This window comes from Acanthopagrus latus, chromosome 3, assembly GCF_904848185.1.
Source record: "Acanthopagrus latus isolate v.2019 chromosome 3, fAcaLat1.1, whole genome shotgun sequence".
In the NCBI taxonomy this organism is placed as follows: Eukaryota; Metazoa; Chordata; class Actinopteri; order Spariformes; family Sparidae; genus Acanthopagrus; species Acanthopagrus latus.
The window spans coordinates 8,345,268-8,367,646 of NC_051041.1; the positions used below are offsets into that span (position 1 = coordinate 8,345,268).

The following is a 22,379-nucleotide window of genomic DNA, read 5'->3' on the forward strand; positions in this document are numbered from 1 at the left end:
TTTAGTTTTACTGTATTGGGGCTAAAAATGCTCCCTCTGAACTGCTTTGCATCCTATTATTGAACATTTTAATCAAACATTTCCCTCTTTCCAACCACTCTTTTGGTTAATACTGTATGCTAATATTGGAATACTTTCCTGAAGTGCATGATAAAATCCTTTTTTTTCTGGTTACTCAGACCCAAGCGATGATGTACTTTTAGGCACTGACTGAACAGTGTGAGAGGAAGGGTAATATGTGTACAGCTGATAGTGAAAAATAGAGCAAAAGTAAAAACAGAGACCTTCACTCGATGCTGTTCACCTTGAGAGGCTGTTGACAATCCACTCTCCAGCCTTACATCTTCCTTTGCCTTCCTGCATTCACTTTTTATCGAATTACGGGGGGGCACAGCCTCACTGCGCGCCACGTTTTAAACGGCGCTAATGCATCTCAGCATGAGGCGGGGTAGCTGTGTCATCGGCGGTGTGTTTCAGACAATTACCACCAACGAGGATGGCAAAAGACCCAAATGGAGAGGAAACAAATAGGTGTGGAGAAGCACTTCTTTGGATGACTCATTAAACAACAAGGCTATCACGGCCCGTGTGATTTCAGTTTCCCTCGAAGTGCCCTAACGATGTCACTTGTCTGTAGCCATCGATTCCTCCCCTCCCTAGCTTGTAATTGGAAGAAGAGTGAGTGTGATCTGAAACCACGAGATGAGGGCATTTTTCTTCCAGGATCTAAAATGATAATTCAAGAATAATGTAGTCATATTGATTTAACTGTCATTCGGTGAAGCAAATACTCATATTGATTCGATGTGGCTTTATGTAAGTCACTTCAATCACCCCATTAACCCCTAACAACGATCGTATTACACAAAACCTGCCAGAGAGTGTTATTCGTATCTGATATCAGCAGCAGTTACCTTTGTATATTTAAAACTTTCATCCCAAGAATACAAAGCTTGTTTACAATTTTCCTGTCTCTATCTGGTGTAGGTGCAGGGAGCGGGAAGGGTCTAATGTGATTAAACAAATGTGTCACTGCCGCCTGTGATCCCAAAACCCCTCCTAACCTGGGTCATTGCAGGTGGAAGTTTTATTAGAGCAATGACAGACAGTTTGGAGAAGGCAGGGGGGCAAAGTTTTCAAAGCGGGCCGCTAAAACATGCACCGAATCCCAGCAAGGAGATTGGATTCCAACTACAGGCTCAGGGCAGCAGCGCCGGGGTCACTCCACAATCTGCAAGGGTCAGAGCCAAGGCAGCGCTACAAGCCAGTTTGACGTTCTCCATTAACTCACCCTCTCTAACCCACAACACAAACCTGTGCTGCTAAACAGGGAGAGGGAGACAGACACAGAATAAGAAAGAACAAAAAAACAGGAACTACACACAATCACACACAATATCTCGAGAAAGAGAGGAAGATTACAGTAAAGTATAGGGTTGCAAATAGATCTTCAAAGAGCATTTTTCAGAAATGAAATACCCCCAGTTTGAATAGAGAATAAACACAAATAAATGTACTGCATGTAGTCTTATTGAATGACTGTCAACAATGAAACCAAAGCTGTGGAATAGCATCTAAATTAGAGGTTTGAGACAATTGTCTGCAAAATACAACATATTTGAGGTTCAGATCATCTACTGTTAAAACAGACTTTTGGTAAAATGATGTGCTATTGAGTAAAAGTCTTCACACACACTGACAGCTGCTGTTTTGCCTCACATTCTGTGGTTTCAGCATCACAGCCGACCAACTTAAACATCGATGTGTAGGCACTGGGCCTGATGTTAAGACTCAGACGGCGCAATGTTTGGAAACATGATAGCAAAAGAGCTTGTCGGGCACAGGCGGTGCCCGGCTGTGCATATACAAAGCATATAGAGCCAGCGAGCTGCCAAAAGCCACAGCTTTATTTAAAACTTCACCCAACCTCAAATGACTTGTGGAAGTCAGTTCCTGAAGGAAGGTTATTCAGGGTAGCTGAGTGCTCAAAACATCTGAAACAGCATTACAGCCTACAGAAATGTCATGCTTACAAACAGGAAAATAAAGGCGGACACATGCAAGTGAACCCCCCATTGACTTTCTCCGCTTTGTGACTGGTGGGAAGCAGCAAAGTAAGTGTTAACACTGGTGTTACTGTGAATGTCTCAATGCACAGATATTGGCAGCTGCAGTGTCATTACAGTGTTTTAGTTAGGTCTTAGAATGACAGTGCTTGTACTCTGGCGTTAGTACAGGTGTAGCTGTCTCACATGCCCAGACTTCTTTCCACGCTTCATTTCACCCCATTTTACCACCAGGCCTGTGTGAAGGGGAAATGGTTACACTATCACAGTTACAGTAGGTCCTAACAACTGCACTCTCCCCAATAAATATCATCTTAACATTAACCTCAACCTTACAGCTATTCATTTTTAATGGTATCTCAAAAACACATGACTCTCTGTAATTACATAATTACTCAAATTACAGTTTTAAAACCAGAATACTCCATCTTGACAATTGGACCTCACAGAAACAGCATATTTGTGAGCGCTGTGATGTAGATTTGCGGTTCCTGCAACAATGATCACCTCTGTCCGAGACATCATGGGGGCTGTTGATAACCGCCAACAAAAACAACAAACCACGCCAGCGCAATTACGTGTGTCCACTTTAGCATAATATGGGAAGAACATGAGATGCGTGGGAGCGGGAGGTGACTTTTGTGTCGTGTGGGGGTGGGAGGTATTGGTATGTGTGTAGATGCTTGTGCTCGAGAAAGACTGCGCTATAGCGTGTGTGTTTGTGTGTGTGTGTGTGTGCGTGTGTGTGTGTGTGCGTTAGTGTGCATCAGACTGATTGAACGCGGGTGTCCATGTTGCATGCTTGTGTGACAAGAGAACAGAAGTCGGGATCTAAAGAACACATGTTTGGGGTCCTTTTGAGAGCAGTGCTTTGAGTTGACGGTATTGTTTGGGTTTGGGTGGGTATTTCAAAGGGCTGCTCTGGATAAAAGACAGATTTTCCATTTTAAGATCTCAACCTTTCATAGTCATCAACTATGAAAGACTGCAGACTGCGCTGTTTTCCACACCTGACACAAAACTTACTATACTGCGGATATTTAGTGCTGTTTGCAGACTTCCAAGTAATGTGATTCATATTGTGGTGATAAAGGTCAAAACAAGCTTCAGGTTTTCTCTTGAGTTATTAGTGCAAAATATTTTAAAAAACTGAGGACTACAATGTGGACTGTACATCACAATCACAATACAGCAATCAGAGTCCAGAGTCCAAAAACCAAAATGGCCCTCTACTGACTCATACCTGTGCCATGGCCCAACAATTCCCCTGTGGACTCACTCATATCTACCAGCCACCTAAATACAGCCTTTTTCATCAAGATCCATGCATTATTCCCTGAGAAGAAAATAGTGATGTCAGTGTTAAAGAACATGAGAAAGATCGGTCACTCTTTCTGGATCCATATGAAAAGTTGAGGGGGTCTATTCTGGGCTGTGACCAGTTCTTCACCAAGTTTCATGAACATCCATCATGTAGTTTTTCTGTTTAATCCTGCTGACAAACCAACCAACAAAGGTGTTCGGGTGGAAACATTACCTCCTTGGAAGTCATAATTAGATTTCTCTTCCAAACACATTTTTTTCCAACCTGAGGTTCTGGTTTAAACCTGCATGATTTTCTTTCCACGCCTGACGTCTTTTTTAGGGATGCCGTCATGTTCCTGAATCTCAACATTTACTCTCAAGTGTAATTACAAATGACTCAAATTATGGGAATAAGACCTGAGTTGTAATAAACCAGAGTAACTTTAAAGTCTGTGTGGTCATTTTATAAGATCCAAGAGGGCACATAAAATCATTTTTTGTAGCTCTGGACATGCATGAGCCTCAGTAAGAAAATCTCCTAAGTCCTGCAGTTGCTTTCTCGGAGATACAGGGTTTTAATGTGATGGCCGTGGACGGATGGAGGGAGGCTGGCTGGCAGGCAGGATCAGTCAGTCAGGGTGACCTCATGTGTTTGGCACAGGGAATGCCTATCAGGTTTCCCTCTGTGCAGATTCCAGCTTGCTCACTCCACACCAGCCCCAGGACCCAACCCCCCGAGGCATGTGTGTATGTGCGTGTTTATGCGGATGGGGAGATAATTGCATGTCTGTGCGTGTGTGCGCGAGTGTGTTTGTGTGTGAGAGTGAATGAGATAGAGAGGTAGAGAGATAAATTATATGAGATAAATTATTCAGATCGACCATGGTTGAGAGAGAGAAAGAGAAAGAGAAAGAGAAAGAGAAAGAGAGAGAGAGAGAGACTGCAGGAGGGTGAGCTGTGTGTCAGTCCCCTAGTGAACTCAGTGAACTCAAAAGGGCTCCCACCCTTCCTCACATACAGCCTCCACCCCCCCCACCCCCCACCCGCTGCCTCCTTCCTCAACGATTAACGTCCTGCTCTCTCATGTTTCCTCTCAGGCTATTATGTATGCACATGATAATGTGGGTCATTGTGTATGTTGGGGTTCTAAAAGTGTGTGAAACTTCGCTCACATGCCCTGTGTGTATACAAGGAGTTTCCTCCTTCATGAATACGCAACAAGGAAGAAACTCTGACTCATTCACTTGTGGTAATATCAGTTGGTCAAGCTAAGACATTAGGTTAAATGGGTTGGGAATATTTACAGTTTGTTATTGTTAACCAGCCTGAAAGTTCATTTTTGACATAAAAGAGTGGTTGATACCATTATTGATATTCTCAGTGCCAGAATATCCCAGTAAAATGTTCCAACTTCTGCCTCGGACGGTGACAAACTTATGATTTGTTGACAAGTATACGCACAATCAAAACCTCAGCAGTGTAGGATAAACTGCACATGAGGTAACAAACACCATTATACATCATTTCAAATATATTTTTAGACACTTTTATACCAGGAAACGTATCTATATATTTTGTTTACTAGCCTCACAGAAAAACTGTCTACAAATACATTCTACCTCTGGTGTTTCCCACATATACAGTTTCAGTGGGCATGCCGTCCAGGTATATTAAGAGCTGCCCAAGCATATTTGGCAAATGGCAACCCATTTAAGCAATTAACAGGCTTTAACGTTTATCAAATCAGCTCAACAATGCAGACTCTATATGCAAATTAAGACCACATGATACATCTGACAGCTCTGGAAAACTGGACCTCATCTTGACAATTTTTGTTTGAACTAAAACCCAGAAGACAAGATTATTTATTTGCTACTTATGTGAAAAGCATCCAGAATGTCTTTAATTGTCTTCCATTAAGAACAGAGAATAAGTTCATGAATTGGTAAGTGAAGAGAAAGCTTTGTGAATTTTGGTATTGTAACAACTTAGAGTCTATTCCAAAACAACATCTACCGGAACCCCACCTTTGCAGCCATTAGCCTACAGTAACCCGTATGACCCGCTGTCAAACAATGGGCTAAGTAAGCACACACTATTGGCAACTATGGTAACAATAGAGTGCACACTGCCAGCTATCCTCTCAATAAAGCCTCAACAGGCTCAGAGGCTTCCCATTTCACAAATCACTGTGGCAACTGCCATGCAGCCACACCAGCAGAGAAATGTACGATGCCAGACACACACAGTCCCACACATGGGTTAAACAGATGCGACATGCTAGTTAAGGCTGCGGCACATCAGCCATGAGAGCCAAGCGTCCTCCATAACCCTTGAGTGGGGCATGATGGAGCGGGGGCCGCCTGCTGTAGCTCCGGCTGGTTGTTAAAATTGCTATCTATAACTAAACAGATCAGCAGATCATCCTGCGCTCTCCAGGAAGTCTGAAAAACTGGGCCACAGAGTTTCCTAAACATTTCAGAGAGAGTGTCAACAGTCGTCTTAACGATTACACCGGGTCTGTGGCCGGGAACGTTGGCTCACCATTGCCGGAGTGTTTATACAATGTTTCACGAAGGCGGGGTAATGTCAACTTAGTGATTAATTGCAGGCTCAAAGTGCTGAGGACACAGAATCTACTCTGAATGGCGCCGACTGCAGCCTCTACTAGGGTTTATTGCTTTATCGGCTGAATCCAAATGTGACCCTCTTCCCTTCCCTCCCTCTGACTGTTCCAGTGGTGCTACAGCATCCCAAATATTCATCAAGGTGCCTAGGTGCTTAATTGACCAGTGGAATTTGAGTTCTCACTGTTGAGGAACATTTCTCTCGTGTTCTCCACTGACAGCCTGAAATATGGAAAAAATTTCAAGGGGCTTGATACCGATCTCTCTGGGTTGATATAAAGTTCCCTATACAGCATGATTCCTCCCAATATGTTGGCAGAAGCATAACATATGGTGATTACACAAGCATGCAGCTGTTGTTTTTTGGGGCTGGAGATAAATAATGGATACAAGTCCTCCACAGGGTACTCAAGACAGCTAATGAGAGAGAGAAAGCAGAGAGGGAATTAGCAACTAACTGTTTTTCAAAGCCACTGTTTTCCTACATTTTCATAAAAGCCCAAGGACAAAAAAATACTGGAAGATGAAAACATCAGTATTCATTAACTGTAAAAGTACTCACACACTAACATTTGCATTTATTCAAAACTTTTGCCTGTCGTATTGTGCATATTTTAGAACAAGCAAAAGCTAAGACCTTTTTTTCACTAAATGCGTGTGAAAGAGTTGAATCCTGCTTGCATTTCCTTTTTCTTAACGCACTCTGTCCCACTCCTTCTCCCTCAAATGTGGGTGACCTTAATAATTCAGGGGAAAAGGGAGAGTCAGGAGATGGCATCTGCCTCAGTGCAGATTGTACAGGAGGAAACCGGTGTTCTGCATCAAACCCTCCAAAAGGTTTGTCATTTTCAGGCATTCATCTGCTACATACTGAACCCTTACCCTCTGTGTGTGTGCACAGGGGGCGTCTGCCAGGCAACGTGATTAACAGCTGAAAAGTGAGAAAACCAGCATTTCGTATGGAGCCTACACATCATAATGACACTTTTTTAATTCTGTTGCCAATGGCTGTTTATGTGCTACTAATTACTGGTAAGAATAATAATCTCTCCTTCAATTGGACTCTATCACGCCGAGGGCTTTCTCCTCTTCTCTTCTTTCCATTTATCCTGGTTTGTGACTCCACTGGCTTGACTCACTCCCTGCATCAGTGTCCTTGCGATGTAATTCATGCCGCCTACCTGTCCCGCTCGGTGTTTTTCCATAAGATGACTAATGCACACACATTGTGGCCTCAGAAGCTGCTGGAGCAGTGGAAGGGTCTGCCAGAGAAGCTATTCAGGCAAAATCTGAGAGGGTGGCTTGAGTCATTTAACTCAAATAAAGCCGGGAGAAAGGCCTGTTTGCTCTTGGTAATCCCCCACTTGCTCGACAAGGCTTCGCAAGGTTCATCTGCTGCGCTAAATTGGTGCACGTATCCTTATTTGTATAGGAGCTCATTGTGACTGGGTGCGAGGGGGGAATCTGACAGGACTGGCAGCTATTCAAGCCCTCATGCCTATTTGCTTATCCTCATTCATGGAAGAATTGGCTTTTTCCGGAGCCATTTTTCAAGCTATGCGTGACATGGTATTTTCATTGAGCCTGCCACTACTAATGCAGCTGTGTAGAGTAAATATTGCAGGCAGCCAGTATAGGCGTTAAAGAGAGGGGCCTCCTACAGTAATCACAGCGGTAAGGCTACACTACCATTTGCATGTCTGTGGCTGGTGTCTCCTCTGGTTTCCACGTCTGAATATCTAGGTGAAAACACCAGGTCATCGGTTTGTGCTGCCACAATGGAAATGAAATGCTAATTCCTCAAAGTGAGATGTACGCTGGCGAAGGATTTTCTTTGTCAGACTATGACGTCATTGGCTAAATGAAAGACCAGCGTGAAAAATGAGACTGTTGATCTTTCCCTGCCTCTCCTTTTCTCTTCATTGGGCTTTCCTGGTCCCTTATTCCGGCTCTTGATTGTCTGGTGCCCCCCAAAAAAGATCAGACTTCAACATATACAATATATCACACTGTATTTAGAAAAACGATACTCCCTTTTGCAGCACTTCCCAGGAAAACATTTTCATGAAACACAGACAATCGCCTACATAGTAGACTGTTTTGATTATGAACTCATTGCCATTAGGTTTGCCATAATGTGTCTGGTTACGGTGCAAACCACAGACTAGGACTACAACCAAATAATAAACTAAATCCAGAAGAGCATGACAAAACTGTCTGTGCTGCCTCTCTTTTCTCTGCCATCAGGATCAGCATGGGAAATGTGTCTTCACAGCACTTTACAAGTACAAGGGCTTTATTTGATCAACATGAATTTGTGACAATGAGGACAAATTTAGATCTGATAATAAAGCCCCTGCCTGCCTCAAATGCCCTCAGTCAGGAAGGTGAAAAGGCAATTCTGCTGCAGTGGGGCACCATGTGGAGATCCTCTGACGCGCTGCTCCTCAAAGTGCACGCGGCAGCCACTCGTTAAAAATGTAGGAGCAATTACTCCGCCTGAGTCGAAGTCGCTGAACGCTTCCAAGCCGAGCTGCCACCCTCCTCCTTTGCTACAGCCGCAACCTGAGCATTCTTCATGTGAAGCGGCGTGCCAAAGGTAGGGCGGCAGACACAGCAGACACCGAGGGCTTCAGTTACAGTAGAACAACAACAAGCCCTTCTCTGCCTGGCTGGCGGTCTGTCTGTCTGTCTCTCACGAGGTGCAATTAACCCCCCACCCTCCCTCACCCTTCTCCAGCACGTGACTTGCAGCCTGACATCCTTGACCATCGGGTCGGTGTCCTGTCCTGACCCGATTCCTCTTCTGCCCTTTTTGTTCTCCACTATCTTCGTCTCAAATGGGGGAAAATAGGATACTATCTGCCTCATTTGAGTTTCAGCCAGGCGGTTCTCGTTAAAAAGCCTGGTTCTTGACTTCACTCTATCACTCTCGGGGTTGTAATACAAAGATATGTTGCATCCCTCTTTGGATATATTCAGCTTTGAAAGTTAAGTCAAACATGCTGTAAAACAATAAAACCAAGCAATAAATAAAGTTATAAATGGAAACAAACCAAGTTAACTTTCTGAAAAAATACATTCAGCTGTTCAGATAATACAGGTGGTGTTTGCACCGTGTTGACTGGTGTTGATTCTTTGGATGGAAGAAACATACAGACGCAAGTATGGAAACACCACACTTCATTCTTATTCAGACCTCCATCCATCATCTGTACATATTCTATGTACGCCGCTTAATCCTCTGCAGGGTCGCAGGGGGGCTGGAGCCTATCCCAGCTGACTTAGGGCGAAGGCAGGGGACACCCTGGACAGGTCGCCAGTCCATCGCAGGGCCTTATTCAGACCTATTATTTGGTATCTATTGAGCAGCAGCGAGAGCCAACAGAAGTCTCAACAAAGTTTGTAATACCTTCATCTCTTTTTCAACAAAGTTGATAATCCGTCTCTAAGCATCAAATCATCAAATACATCGTATTTGGTTGGAAAATATTAACTATTATGTTGCCAGGCAAAGAAAGAAGGATACAGACCGGACAATTATGCTTGTTTTCAACATTCACTGTTCTCACAGAACAATTACACTCTTCACTTGAAAGAGTAAAAGGTTTAAGGTGTGTTTGACTTGTATCTAATCTCATATGTTCATCTGTATGTTAATACAGCCTGTATGTATTAAAGGGTCGTACACAGGAGGTGTCTCTCCAGCCACTCATGTCATCCTGCACAGATGGCAGGACACCATGCCCAGCAGACAGCAGGGGCTCCCGGAAATAAAGGAGGAAGCACGCAAAAGCGATGGAGGATGGGAATGAGTAATTACAAAGACGGGTCAACATGAAAGGGAGTTTAAAGACGAAGCAAGGCTCTGGGAAAATAGGAACAAGAAAGTGTGATCCCGCCAAAAGCGAGGGAGATACATGAACAGTCACTACAACATTTTGAGAATGTACCCCACCGTTCTCAGAGGCAAAAGGGGGGACAGAAAATAGAGCGTGAAAATGCCAGGCGAGGCCCTTGCCAGAGCGACAGAAGAGCAAAACAGTGGGCCGGGGTAGACAGCTCCAGGCAGATACTATGTTACAGAAAGAAATGCTAGTAAAAACAAGAAAGAGGAAAAACCAGGTGTATTTGTAGAGTCCTGCCGCGCTGGTGGGTTTGAAGGGCACGTCATGTGTCTCGTTTCATCTGGCTCTAAGTGTGAGGCAACATCTTTCCTGTCTCTCTCTGTCTCGCTTTATGTTGACTCCACATGCCTCTTTCTCTCCGACGGAATACTCCAGAAATACAGAAAAGACATGAAATATTTGTTCCTAAGGAGGAGCATAGCATCACATCCATGGGATGAAAAAAATCAAATACACCTTTTAAAACTGGACAAAAAAATAACAGCCACAGACATCTGGCTTTTGTCTTCGGTGCGAATTACGTGTTCAGTACAATCGATAAATTCCCAGGTCAAACACTAGCCTCGATTTACTGGCTTTAGCTCCCGATCAACAGTGATGTATGGATGACACCCGGTTGGATACGCAAAGGGATGAAGTTTCATGTTTTGGCCTGCACACAATTTCCCATCCGTCTCCATTCAAGCAGCAATCGAACAGTTGGTACTGAGCTTGAAAAAACAAAATTAAGTAAACAATATAAAAATGGTAACACTGTCAGTTGCCAACATACTGCTTTCTATTGTTCCATGTTTCCTGGTCCACTTGTGTGTCCTTTAGCAATGGAAAATGAGTCTATTGACTATTTTTTAGCGGGTCTGAAATGTTTGTTTATTAAAATTATATTCTAATATTTACATATAATTAAGACCACCTGTGGTAGAAACTTCACATTCACAATTTATCTTACTGACAAACAATGCAAGTAACAGTAATTAAAGTAAGAATTTTTTTTTTTTTTTTTTTTAAATGTGCGTATGTGTCTGTGCCTCTTTTAATGACAGTACCTCCGGGAGCTGCTGGGGATTTAGTGTCTTAACCCAGGTTTTTCCGGTTGAAGGAAACTTGCCCTGCTCACACCACCACTTCCCTCCCCATATGCCGTATTTCACCAAACAGGTAGGAGCTCCTCTCCCTCGCAGCACAGGCTACAGTCGCCTGTTATCTCCAGATGGTCTGGGAAGGAGAGTTCAGAGACAAGATCCCCCTGGGGCGAGAACTCCAACCACCGAGCACATCATTTTATATTTGATGCATTTATCTCACATGCTCTTTTCCACAGCGACCTCCAGTGAGTGAGCAGGTACTCTGTTTCAGTGTCTTGCTCAAGGACGCTTCAGTGGAGAAGACAAATGTGACCTGGTTTTGAGACCTTCAGCCTAAGCATTAGACCGATTACAAAGCACACAGTTACACACACACAAAAAAATTGTGTTTGTCCATGGCTTCATTAAGTGCAAACATATTCATAGACGTGTTTTGCACAAAATTGCACATAGTCATAAACCATCTGTCTCGTAAACCGTGCAATGTAAACACACATGTAACATTGCTGCTACATTTATAACCCCCTGCGCACTCCGGAGTTAATACAGAACCGGTTCTACAGGTCCTACCATCCTTAGCTATAAAGCCAATAGAAAATAAAAAAGCTTGCCATGTAACTTTCATTCTCCTTTCCAGGCATTCCCTTCGCTCTTCTGACAAAATGGATATCACTGTCGAGAGAGCACTCTAGAAGAGCAGCTATAATGAGATGTGGATGGCAGCATGGCCAGGTCTCAGCATCCTGCTCTGTGGCTTATGAGAGGCTGCGGGAAGCCGTAATGCACGCACAACCTTAATGTATGGGTGCGCAGACAGGGCTGGGCTGTCAGTTGATAGATGAGAAGGGTTAAGAATACACCCTTATGTGCGCATGTACACACAAGCCACGGCAAATAAATGGAGCTGTCTGGCCCATTGACTGGCAGTTACACATACTGTAGAAGGACTTAAAACAACAGAGGTATTAGTTGATTAATGATCAAAAAGCCTTCTGATCGTGGTGAAGGTAGAGGAGGTGAAGGATTGGGAAGGGGAAAAAAGATTGAGCGATCTCGCTAAAAAGCCTGCCAATCTGAGCTAGCTAAACGCGAGATGGGTTGAGATTTACAGCGAGGCAGGGACGGTATTTTGTTTCGGGCAGCCAGACGTGAAGCACATATCAGGAATTACAAGTGGGGAAATGAGTTATACTACCCCTGTCTTAGCACTAATAAGAACATATCGTCCTGGACTGGAAAAAGGGCTGGGCTTTAGCAAATGTAATCTAAGAAGTGTATTTTTCCAGCCATAAAAGCCCGTGATAAACTCTTCAAAGCAGATCCACATCAGCGGAGACAGAGGGGAATAAGCTGCTAGCTGCGTTTTACGCCACTGATAACTGATTCAACTAAAAGTCCTTTTTTCCTTTGATTTTACTTGCTCTCCTTGCCTTGTCTGTGTATATCTATCCCCTCCTTGTTGTCTTGATGCTTCTTTTTCTCCCTCTATCAAGGCATTAAAGGAGGATTTAGATGGCTCAGTTATTATTTCTGCTGCACAATGGATTAACCCGTGTAATGTAGCCAACCCCTTTTTCTTGCTTTTAACTTGCCCCTCCCTACTGCATCCATCCTAACTCTCTCTCTTTCTTTCACTCTCACACGCATACATCCCTTCGCTCCACTGCTTCCTCCTTTTTTTTTCCTCTAAAGAATTAGACAGAGTATAAATGGTGCCCATGGCAGGGGCAGACACAGGCACAGATCCTCTCAAAGGGCTCCATTGACTGGTGTTTACTTAAGGCCGGTGACATTAGCCGTCGCTAAATCTACCTCAATCTGCCCCTCTCGGCTTCTCAGGTTCTGTATGTACTAGTCTGACTGTAACACAGACGCCTGCCCGCTCTGAGATCACAGCCACAGTGCAAGCGTGTGTGCGTGCATGTGCATACACTTTTGTCATGCATCCGTGTGTGTGTGTCTGCGTTGTTTGTTGCCTGCGTGAGATCACTGACATTAGGCATGTAATGACCTAGCCTATCAGTGGCGTAACAGCACAAGGGTACAGCAGTGTCAGGTAACCTGTGTGCATACAGTAACAGCGACATTAGAGCTGACTAAATTTGACAACAGAGGCAGAATTTAGTGCAGGTATTCAAGGCAAATTATCAGTAATTTGCGAGTTCATTGCGAGAGTTGTGTGCGTAATAATGAAACAGAGGACTGAAAATGCCTGGCGTTGAGAGAAATGAGATACAGCATACGCCAAGACTAACAGGCACTTAGCGCACGCATTTAGTCGAAAATTCATATTCCTTCCTAAACAGTATCATGAAATAACAATAATTGATCTGTGTGGTGTAATTGTTCTCGTGGGCGAGGGGAGGGACTGGGCCAGAGCGAGGCGTTTTACTGTAATTTTCTCATTTATGATGCACATCTATTACCTATCATTAAAGTTGAATGCACAGCAAGCTGTGAACAGCACTAAACATCAAACTCACAGGGAAAGACACAAGCTGAATAAAGGCCAAATTTCAGCTAATGACTCAATGGACTGATCAGCTGGGGAATAGACAGAAATAGGGCCTTTAAAGGATCCTCTCATCAAAGCAGCATCCTGCCAGCTCCCCACAGCCATAACCTCATATAAAAGCCACACACAGACACGCCGATGTGCACACACAGACACACAAATCCTCTTTCAGGAATCAATAATTCAGCTAAAGAGAAGCACATGCTACGCCCCACTGCACTAATCAATAGAAAGCCAAATGTTATTGTTTCATCTCATTCTCTGACTTTCACATTCTAATCTGCGCTGCCTAGCACATGCTGGACAGCACCAGAGAACTCCATTAAATTAGAACATAATACAGACACACACACGGGGGATAAAGGGACCCCCAAATTTAGAAGGCGCCTCAGTTTATTCTGCCATGCCATTATGACAACGTAAGCTCCTTTTTTTTACCATAAAGTCCTTAGTTGTAAATGAGAACAGATGTTGTATACATTTTGCATGCATAGAATTTCAAATATGCGTCATAAAATGGAGGCATGAGAGGGAGAATGGCAACACTTGGGTATGAGTTACGCCCCACTCCCCCTCCCTATCCTTGCAAGATATTTATGCCCCCCACCCACTTCTCTTGGGAGAATGAGGCCATACCTTGAGAATGCAGCAATGAAGATGGATAGAAAAACCTGTGTGATTTGGCACTGATGCCCATATCTGAGCAGAGAGTATGTGCACAAAAAATAATGCCCCTCGCGGTGAGAATTTGTGTGTACACATGTGTGCACGCTGCCGTGCGATTTTGCAGACTGTGCGGACCTAACCTGCCAGCCAAGGCCCTTCTCGACTCTCTGTAATCGAGCTATCAATGATCATTAATGAGAGCGTGAGATCGCTCGCCACAGCCCCCTCGGCCACATCGCCCAACACATCGGCTTTCTCTCTCCCGCCTCTCTTTCTCCTACTGATCGCGTCTGTGGCTCCATCATATCAACCTACGAGGCCACAGGCTACACTAACTAACCATGCAAATGAATAAGAGCGTCGGCTGCTGATTTATAAACGGAAGCGTATGCTCTTCTCACCCCCCCCTCACCCACACCACGGGTCTCGTTTGCATGACACAGGACCCCGGTGGCTCGCTCAAGGATACATCAATCGCTGACGGTGGCAAGATCGGATCTGCGCTGACCTTGGGAGTGAACTGCAGCATAGGCGAAGGAGGCAGGGGGCCCTGTTGCAACAGAGCGGAGGAGGGAGGAAGAGGGGGAAAGGAAAAGTGGACAGGAGGGAGGGGAGAATGGAGGGGCATACCCTGATTGAGAGGCCCCCGAGATGAGCAACTCTGAGATATGAGAAGGGGGAGGAGGGTGATGGGGGATGATGGAAGGAGTGGGTGGGGGGGGGGGGGTTAGGGAGAGGGAAGCCATATGGCAGCAGCACAAATGTATTAAACTATAAATCAGGGGGAGAGCTAGTGGACTGCCAGGTGGGGCTGCAGGCAGGTCCTCCCTGCTGGAAACGCAACGGTTCACAACCAGCTCCGCATAAAAAAGGGTGAAAACATCACCGGTATTTAGATTTTTTTTTTTGCTAATATTTCTTTCCGTCTTATTTCTTCGATATCAACAGGGGAAATTTGCCATGTTTTAACTTTTATTCCTCCGGCAGAAGATAATTTGTGCTGCCCTGCAGCCAATAAAACAGCTGAGTTTTGGAACCAATATCAAAACAAGCCTTTTTTAGATACCTTCATATTAGGAAATATTGTTTTTTGCTCAGTGTTTTGGTGTTAAATAAAAAGCTTTGCCCGACTGAAATACGAACTGAAGTAAGTAAAGTTTCCCAGTGGATAATGAAATATCTTATCAAAGATTATTTTTAAATAAAAGCCTAAAAATCCAGTCCAGTCACATTTTTTTTATCCAAAATGCTGAGAACTCATGTGGGTCAGTTCTCGACTTGAAGTATTGAGGTTTGATAACCAATCCTGCAGTAGCTGTCAGTTCTGGGCATTTAACGGGAGATGTTTAACAGTCAAAATAACGAACCAGATAATATAAAATAATATACATTTTTTTAAAAATTAAAGAAAAATATTAATTAATAGATAAAACACATCAGCCTCATAACCAAATGAGGGGAAACAACTGCACAAAGTAAAACGGCATCCTCAATATGATAGTTAGCCATTGCCGTGCATCACACGACACAATAACAGGCTGAAATTAGTGCAACGAATGTAGTAGAAAAACAAATAGAGTAATCCCCCAAGGGCTCCCATTTTAATCCCTTGATGATGTCTGGGTAGTGCGCCCAGCCAAGGTCCTGGCAGCCATCGGGGCCCAGGCCTGGGCTTCCATCCCAGAGGCACTGATGCATACTACAGCTAGAGCAAACATGAGCAGCCTTCCGCACGCCTGCTCTCTGTCTGAACCAACCCAAACATCACTGAGAAGAAGAAGAGGTCACAACCTGTTTGTCCACTCATTATAAAAACAACTGTACTATTGGGTCTATTAGCAACTTCCAAATTAAATGCTGAATTTGCCTTTTTAGAAAAGTGGCACATGAAAGAACGGCCTGCGTTCACCTTGCAGAGAACTCATTATCAAATTAAATTTAAGTCTCTCATTTGTTTAATGTATGATGGCACAAAAGGGCTGCCTGACAGTTATTTTGATTTTTAAAAAAGACCTCTGAATCTTTTGAACTTGTTATTCAACATGTTACACTTCTTGCCATCACAGTGTATCACATCAAGAGCTCATCAGTTTGCAGGTGAGGGATGGATGGACGTTACTGGACAGCTCCCAGTAACGCTCTAGTGGGCTGGACTAACAGTAGCTTCCAGCCTTGTTCCTTGATCCCTTACACACACACCCACACACCCACCCACACACACACACACACACACATATACACACACATGCACTGACACACACAGACAGAGACATCCAAACTCCAACAAGGTACCTGCCATCCGAAACCATCACAGCCAAGGCCAGCTATCCATCAAATCCCATCTCCACTCAGAGATGAGAGGGGGATGAAAGGAGGGCGGTGGAAGTGAGAAGGTGGGGGAGAGAGGGAGAGGCGCTGAGGGTGAGGGAGGGGAGGGAGGCAGGACGAGAGGAGTAGGAGTAGATGAGTAGGCTCGAGGAATGCAAGAAGAGCAGAAGAGCGGCATACCTTGGTCTGGAGATAGTGGGGGTAGTAGTAGGTGTACTGAGGGTACATTGGTTGCTGCTCCAATCGCTTGCCCATGTAGCTGGAATCCTTAGCACTGAGGCAGGGAATGGTGACACGGGGGCGGGAGCTGCCAAGTAGCTAGCAATGGGATAGAGGCAGCGGAGTTGTGTGATTCCTGTCTTTGCTGTCGGCACCGCTGTGTCGCAAACCGGATCCTCCAGGGAAAAAGGCAGGCTCTGCGTGCCGGGCAGCAGCTGGGAGAAGGTCTGCCTCTGATGTGGGGGGGGAAGCTCCTGACAAACCTTACCGGTCCGGAGCCTCAGTACCGGGTGGATGCTCACTCAGTCTCTCACTGCTTGATCAATGGAAATATCTCCACAAGTGCTCCAACCGAGAGCGGCGTGTCCGTGTCAGTGGCTGGTTATCGGACAGTAACGCTCGATAAGGGTGAGGTAGAGGAGGAAGAGGGGAGAAAAGACGTGAGGAGGTGCAGGTGGCAGTAGGTCTGGCAGTCCTGTGAATATTGGAAAACGGGAGAGGAAGAGGAGGAGGAGAGGAGGAGGAAAGGGATGGCAAGGAAAACGGGAGAGGACGTATAGGCTCACTTCTCTATTTAAGCTGTTTCACTCCAGTCTTTCGCCGGGGCTTTAATCTGCCTCCCTCTCAAACACACTGTGAATCTGACTCTCTCTCACAGCCCCTCTCTCTCTCTCTCTCTCTTGCTCTCTTTCTCTCTCTTTCCCTCTCTTACATACACACACTGTCTCTCCCTCCCTCTCTCTCTCTCTCTCTCTCTCTCTCTCTCTCTCTCTCTCGCGCTCTCTCTCTCTGTAGTCTGATCCGATGGTGGCTGCGTGCCGTCCTGTTTGACAGAGGGGAGATATCTTCAGCACCGGTTGCAGACAGATGCACTTTGTGCACAGAGCAGAATCACAACACGAGAGTCGAGCACGAACCAGAGAGCAATCTCAGCGAGACGGCAGATAACACAGGGAAAGGATCCCAGTTTCTAAATGATGTGGCACACGCGTATATTTTTAAAAAATCCACCGGTTGGTTAGTCAATCCTCTGGGCTCCAGCTGGAAGATGAGTGAAATAAAACCCCACAGTGACTGTGTCCTAGGTACCCAGTAGAGAAGAAGTCCCTCGTCTGCGTTCCTCCCTCTTCCTGCTCTTGTAGAATGTGTTCCTTATTTCGTCCTTGGCTCTCTCACTCCTCTAAGCAGCCTGCCTTGTTCTCTTTCCCTGTCACACAGTTGCTCTCTCTCTTTCTCTCTCGCGTGTGCTTTCGCTACCACACAGTCTCTCAGCCTCTCTCTCTCTCTCTGTCGCTCTCTCTCTCTCTCTCTCTCTCTCTCTCTCTCTCTCTCTCTCTCACTCTCCTTCTCCTCCACACTGACAGGGCGGTAAAGGGGGCTCGTCCGAAGCTGCGAGAAAGAACAGACTGCCTCCTCCTTCCCCTCGCCCAGCCAGTAGGAGGGTCTTGAGCGTCTCTGTGCGAGAGAGGGACCCAGACACAGACCAACGGGCTGCAGCGTTTCCACAACCTGGGAGAACGCGGGGGGAGAGGAGGAGAGAGGAGTGGAGGCGAGAGAGGGGGGGATGGCGTCAGCGCAAGCAGTCGATTCCCCCTACTGGCTGCACACGGAGCTACCGCCTGGTACACACTGTGTCCTCAAACCAGCACTCAACTAACTTGTCTGATTTCATCCCGAAACCAGTTAAGTTGAATAAACTACTTTCAAGATACAACTTTCTAAAAACCTTATTAGCTTATTAAAAGGTTATTTTGAGGCAATTTCTACTGTACTTCCTCAAACTGTTGCCAATTATAACAAATTACATATACTTGATACTTAATACCTACTTACTTGATTTTTTTACTTTGTGTTTGTTTGTTGTGTACTGGTGTTTGCATTTGTTTGACCACTGCAAATTTGCACTGAAATTTTGCTAAACACTGTGCAGTGACAATAAAGGCATTTTATTTTATACTAAAGGTAATGAAAAACAATCTCATTGACTGAGAAAGAGAAGGAAAAAAAACCTGTTTCCTGAGTAACATCAAAGGACGACAGTGAATCAAATAATCTCTTTTGGCTGACCATTGCTGTGACCAAAAACATGACAAAAATGCTCTGTGTGTGACTGTTTTTCTGATCAAAAGTCACCGCAGCGAAACTTTCAGCAAACAAGATCAAACACGCACATGTAAAAAAAAAAAAAAAACTCCCACTCCCTTTCATTAAAGACACAAACACAGTCTCAGACACACACACACACGCACACACACCAAGATGCACGGATAGGAAATAACCTCAATCCCTCGTGAGGATCTCGGTGACTCTGAGGCCACAAGTTCAGGAGCCTCGGTTTTCACTCAATTAGCAAATCAACTTAAGTTTTCATTCACATTAACTGACGCGACTCCTGCAGGAAAACCGCAACTGAAGACTACACTGTGAAAATGACTGGACTGAAAACAATTAGGTTTTGGCAGGTTCCGCATCTGAAAATAGACCCGCCACTTTGATGAGTTTAGTTCTGTATTTCACCATTACACAAAAACCCATGAGGCTGGCGTCTCCTTCTCAAACAATAATAACCTAATCACACATTTCTCATGTAACAATCCTGATAAGTGAGTTCAGCTGCAGAAACACACTTTCTTTACCTCTTAGTATATAGATAAAAGTGATTATCTATGTACTAAGAGGTAAAGAAAGTGTGTTTTGGTTGAATAAATATGTATTACATTGCAAGTGATGACACTGACAATTTGATTGATTTGTTGGACATTAATCATTGATAACTTTTTCAAAATGTGTGATTATTTGTTTGCTGTCCAAATGCCACATATTTTGAGAGTTGCGTGCCTCAAACAGGTGAGTGCATGTAGACAGATCGAATCAATACCAGCAAAAGGGACTGGGACCAAAACAAAGCTTGTTGGGAAATGGCAGCTTTTTACGGATATACAAAGGAAAGAAAATACATATCAGATGGGCCATTTCTATCTCTAGGAAAGAGATGAGGCCAATATTGATTGTGGATTACCAGATTAACAGCGTTTGGATCAACTAGATACACCCACACTCCCAGCATCTCATATCTGAAGAAAGTAGAAAACAAAGGCAGTAAGACAAAGGCCAGTGGAGAGAGTAATAGAAACAGATACAGAGCGAAAACAAGGTAAGACGCATCAGGAGACGGAGCCTGAAGGAGGCGCAGAGGCAGAAAAGATTCATACGTCTTCATGACACTGTGTCCACTGAGCAACCACGTGAAGTCGCCTCTGCATTTCATTGATAAGGCTCATCATTTTTGGTTTTCAGTAGAGCAGAGTGGTAGGTGAGCTCAAAGTGTTTTCACCCAGATTTTGTTCACACGTGATCAGAAAACACGTCTCCTGCTGCGAATGATGCCTCAACCAAAAGAAGGTGAGGACAAGCATGGAGAAAAAATTCAAATGAGCTTCTTATTATGCGCATGGATCCATCAAGCTATAAATAGAACGTTAAACAGTGTGGATGACCGTGTTCAGATTTTTCAAATTATTGATTTTTTTAAGTTACAACTTTATTCAAAGCAGGGCTGGGTAGAGGATTCGTTGATTAGTCAGCCAGATATTCATCAGTTAGGTCTTTCTTCAAGCAAAAACAAATGTTCTCAAATGCTTTTGTTGTGTTTTGGACTGCTGGTCAATAAAAAACAAGCAATTTGTAGACATCAACTGACAATTTTTACCATTCTCAAACATTTCTTGGACAAATGATTAATCGTGGAACACCATAAGGCTGAAACCCTGACCCAAACTACGTTTGTGATGAAATATTTTTTGAAATTATTGAATATTTTCCCACTAATTATGACTGCAATCTGACTAACCTTTCCTCAAGTTTATTCAAATTAGTCGACACAGAATGGAAACACAGGAGAGTACTATTTCACAGACATTGGTCAGCTAAACCATTAATATTCATGGGTTCAACCATTAAGAATTAAGAGCCGAGTATTGAGACTTGACTCTTGAAACTAAAGAACTTGACCTGTGGCCCTACAGACTACACAAGAAACTACTTTGAGAACTAGCTGACGTGAACTTTCAGCCTCTGCCCGTGAGTTGGCAAAGGTTAGTTTATAAAGGCAATTTTAAAGAAACGTAACTGGAGAGGAGTAATGCTCACTGTGTGTAAATACGCCTGGTCTGAATCAGTGGGACTGACGTCAGAGAGGTGATACACAGCCAACTATTGCATGGAGAGACAATGAGAGGGGGGAGTGTCTCGCTGGTCTTGTATTATTAACATGATAAAACATAGTTGTAGTCATTCACTTTAGTCATCTCCATGGTGTGGTGGTCAGGAGACACTGGAGGACATACAGAACGAAGACCATCGTTTTCTGAGGTGGGAAGTAACAAATGCATACAAATACATTGTTACTTCAAGTAGATTTTTTAGGTAGCTGTACTTATTTTCATGAAAACATACATTTTAAGGCAAATATCTGTACTTTCTGCTCCTTTCATTTTCAAAAATTATTCATAAATTATCTTAGCTATAATGCACCCAGGGGAAATTATTAATTATTTTGCGTAGACATAGCAAGACAAAACAACGTTAAAGACACAACAAGACCGAATAAGAGAGGCAGACTCTAATGGGGAGAAAAAGGTGTGTTAGTGTCTGGAATCTGCACACACCCTGCAGCCCTTTGCCTGTATTTTCTTGTTTTCTCACTTTGTTGCTGTGCTCAAGGCGCTACAATAACCCAAAGTATCAGTATCTGACGTTGTGGGAATTAGACTCAACAATCAATTATCATTCTGGTGTGTTTATGAACAGCTCCGACAAATCCTACCTTTAAGTTCAATAGTCTTTGAATTGTATTAATATGTGGTTAGGTTCAGTTTGTTTTGAAGAGAAAAGGCCGGTGCAAATGTTCTTCAGGGGGACACTTTTCACTTTCATACTTGAGTACATTTCAGAGCTTGTATTTTCTTACTTGAGTATAGAAGTTGAATCAGTACTTCTGCTTTTACCACAGTCTTCTTTACACAACTATCTGTACTTCTACCCGAGTTAAGAATGCGTGATCTTTTCACACGATATAGATGACAACCCTTACGAAAGTCACATATAAAAATCATAATCTCACATCTGGAAATGTGCGGCTTCACATTTCACATGCTTCATCACTCATCTTTAAATGTGAACTAATATCTAAACATGTGAAAATAAAACACGTGAGCTGAACATTTTCATATGAATGACAGTTTCAACAAATGAGTAGTAATTGAACATTTTCTTGTTCAAATCCATGACTGTCTTTTTTTTTGTACACCTGGATTAGATTTTCCACATGTGGATCAGAGAAGCTGACAGGTTTAAAGTGATTTACACCCGGATTTGTATTTGTTTCAGCCTCCTTTGCACAGAGCTCGTCACAGAGAACAGCGCAGTATGTGCCAAACTATTTCAAAGTGCACTCAGTGTTCTTCACAGTCAGTGAGAACTGATCTGATTTACAAGTTGATTTGTCAAGACGAACACTAAAACGGTGCCTCTCTGCTATTTCAAATATTTAAACACCAAAGCTAAGAAATATTTGCTGATACAGCCAGGTCTGCCGAACACTTTCATAAAACAAAGCCAAAGCCATCTGCTGCTCCTCTGTTCCAAGGTCTTCCTCTGAT

The 22,379-nt window shown here is 43.9% G+C and overlaps 1 protein-coding gene across 8 annotated transcripts in view; it reads right to left on the minus strand.

Moving 5' to 3' along the window:
- rbms3 (RNA binding motif, single stranded interacting protein) overlaps positions 1-22,379 on the minus strand; it is a 282,075-nt gene that overhangs the window by 178,279 nt on the left and 81,417 nt on the right. The window contains exon 1 of one of the 8 annotated variants that reach the window (XM_037092874.1): positions 16,681-18,198. The exons of 6 other annotated variants lie outside the window; for them this stretch is intronic. In XM_037092874.1, the coding sequence (XP_036948769.1) occupies positions 16,681-16,755 (75 nt within the window). In that variant the 5' untranslated portion in view covers positions 16,756-18,198. Of the gene's footprint in view, positions 1-16,680; positions 18,199-22,379 lie in introns of those variants that run through there. One more of the 8 variants, XM_037092873.1, reaches the window with a different exon arrangement.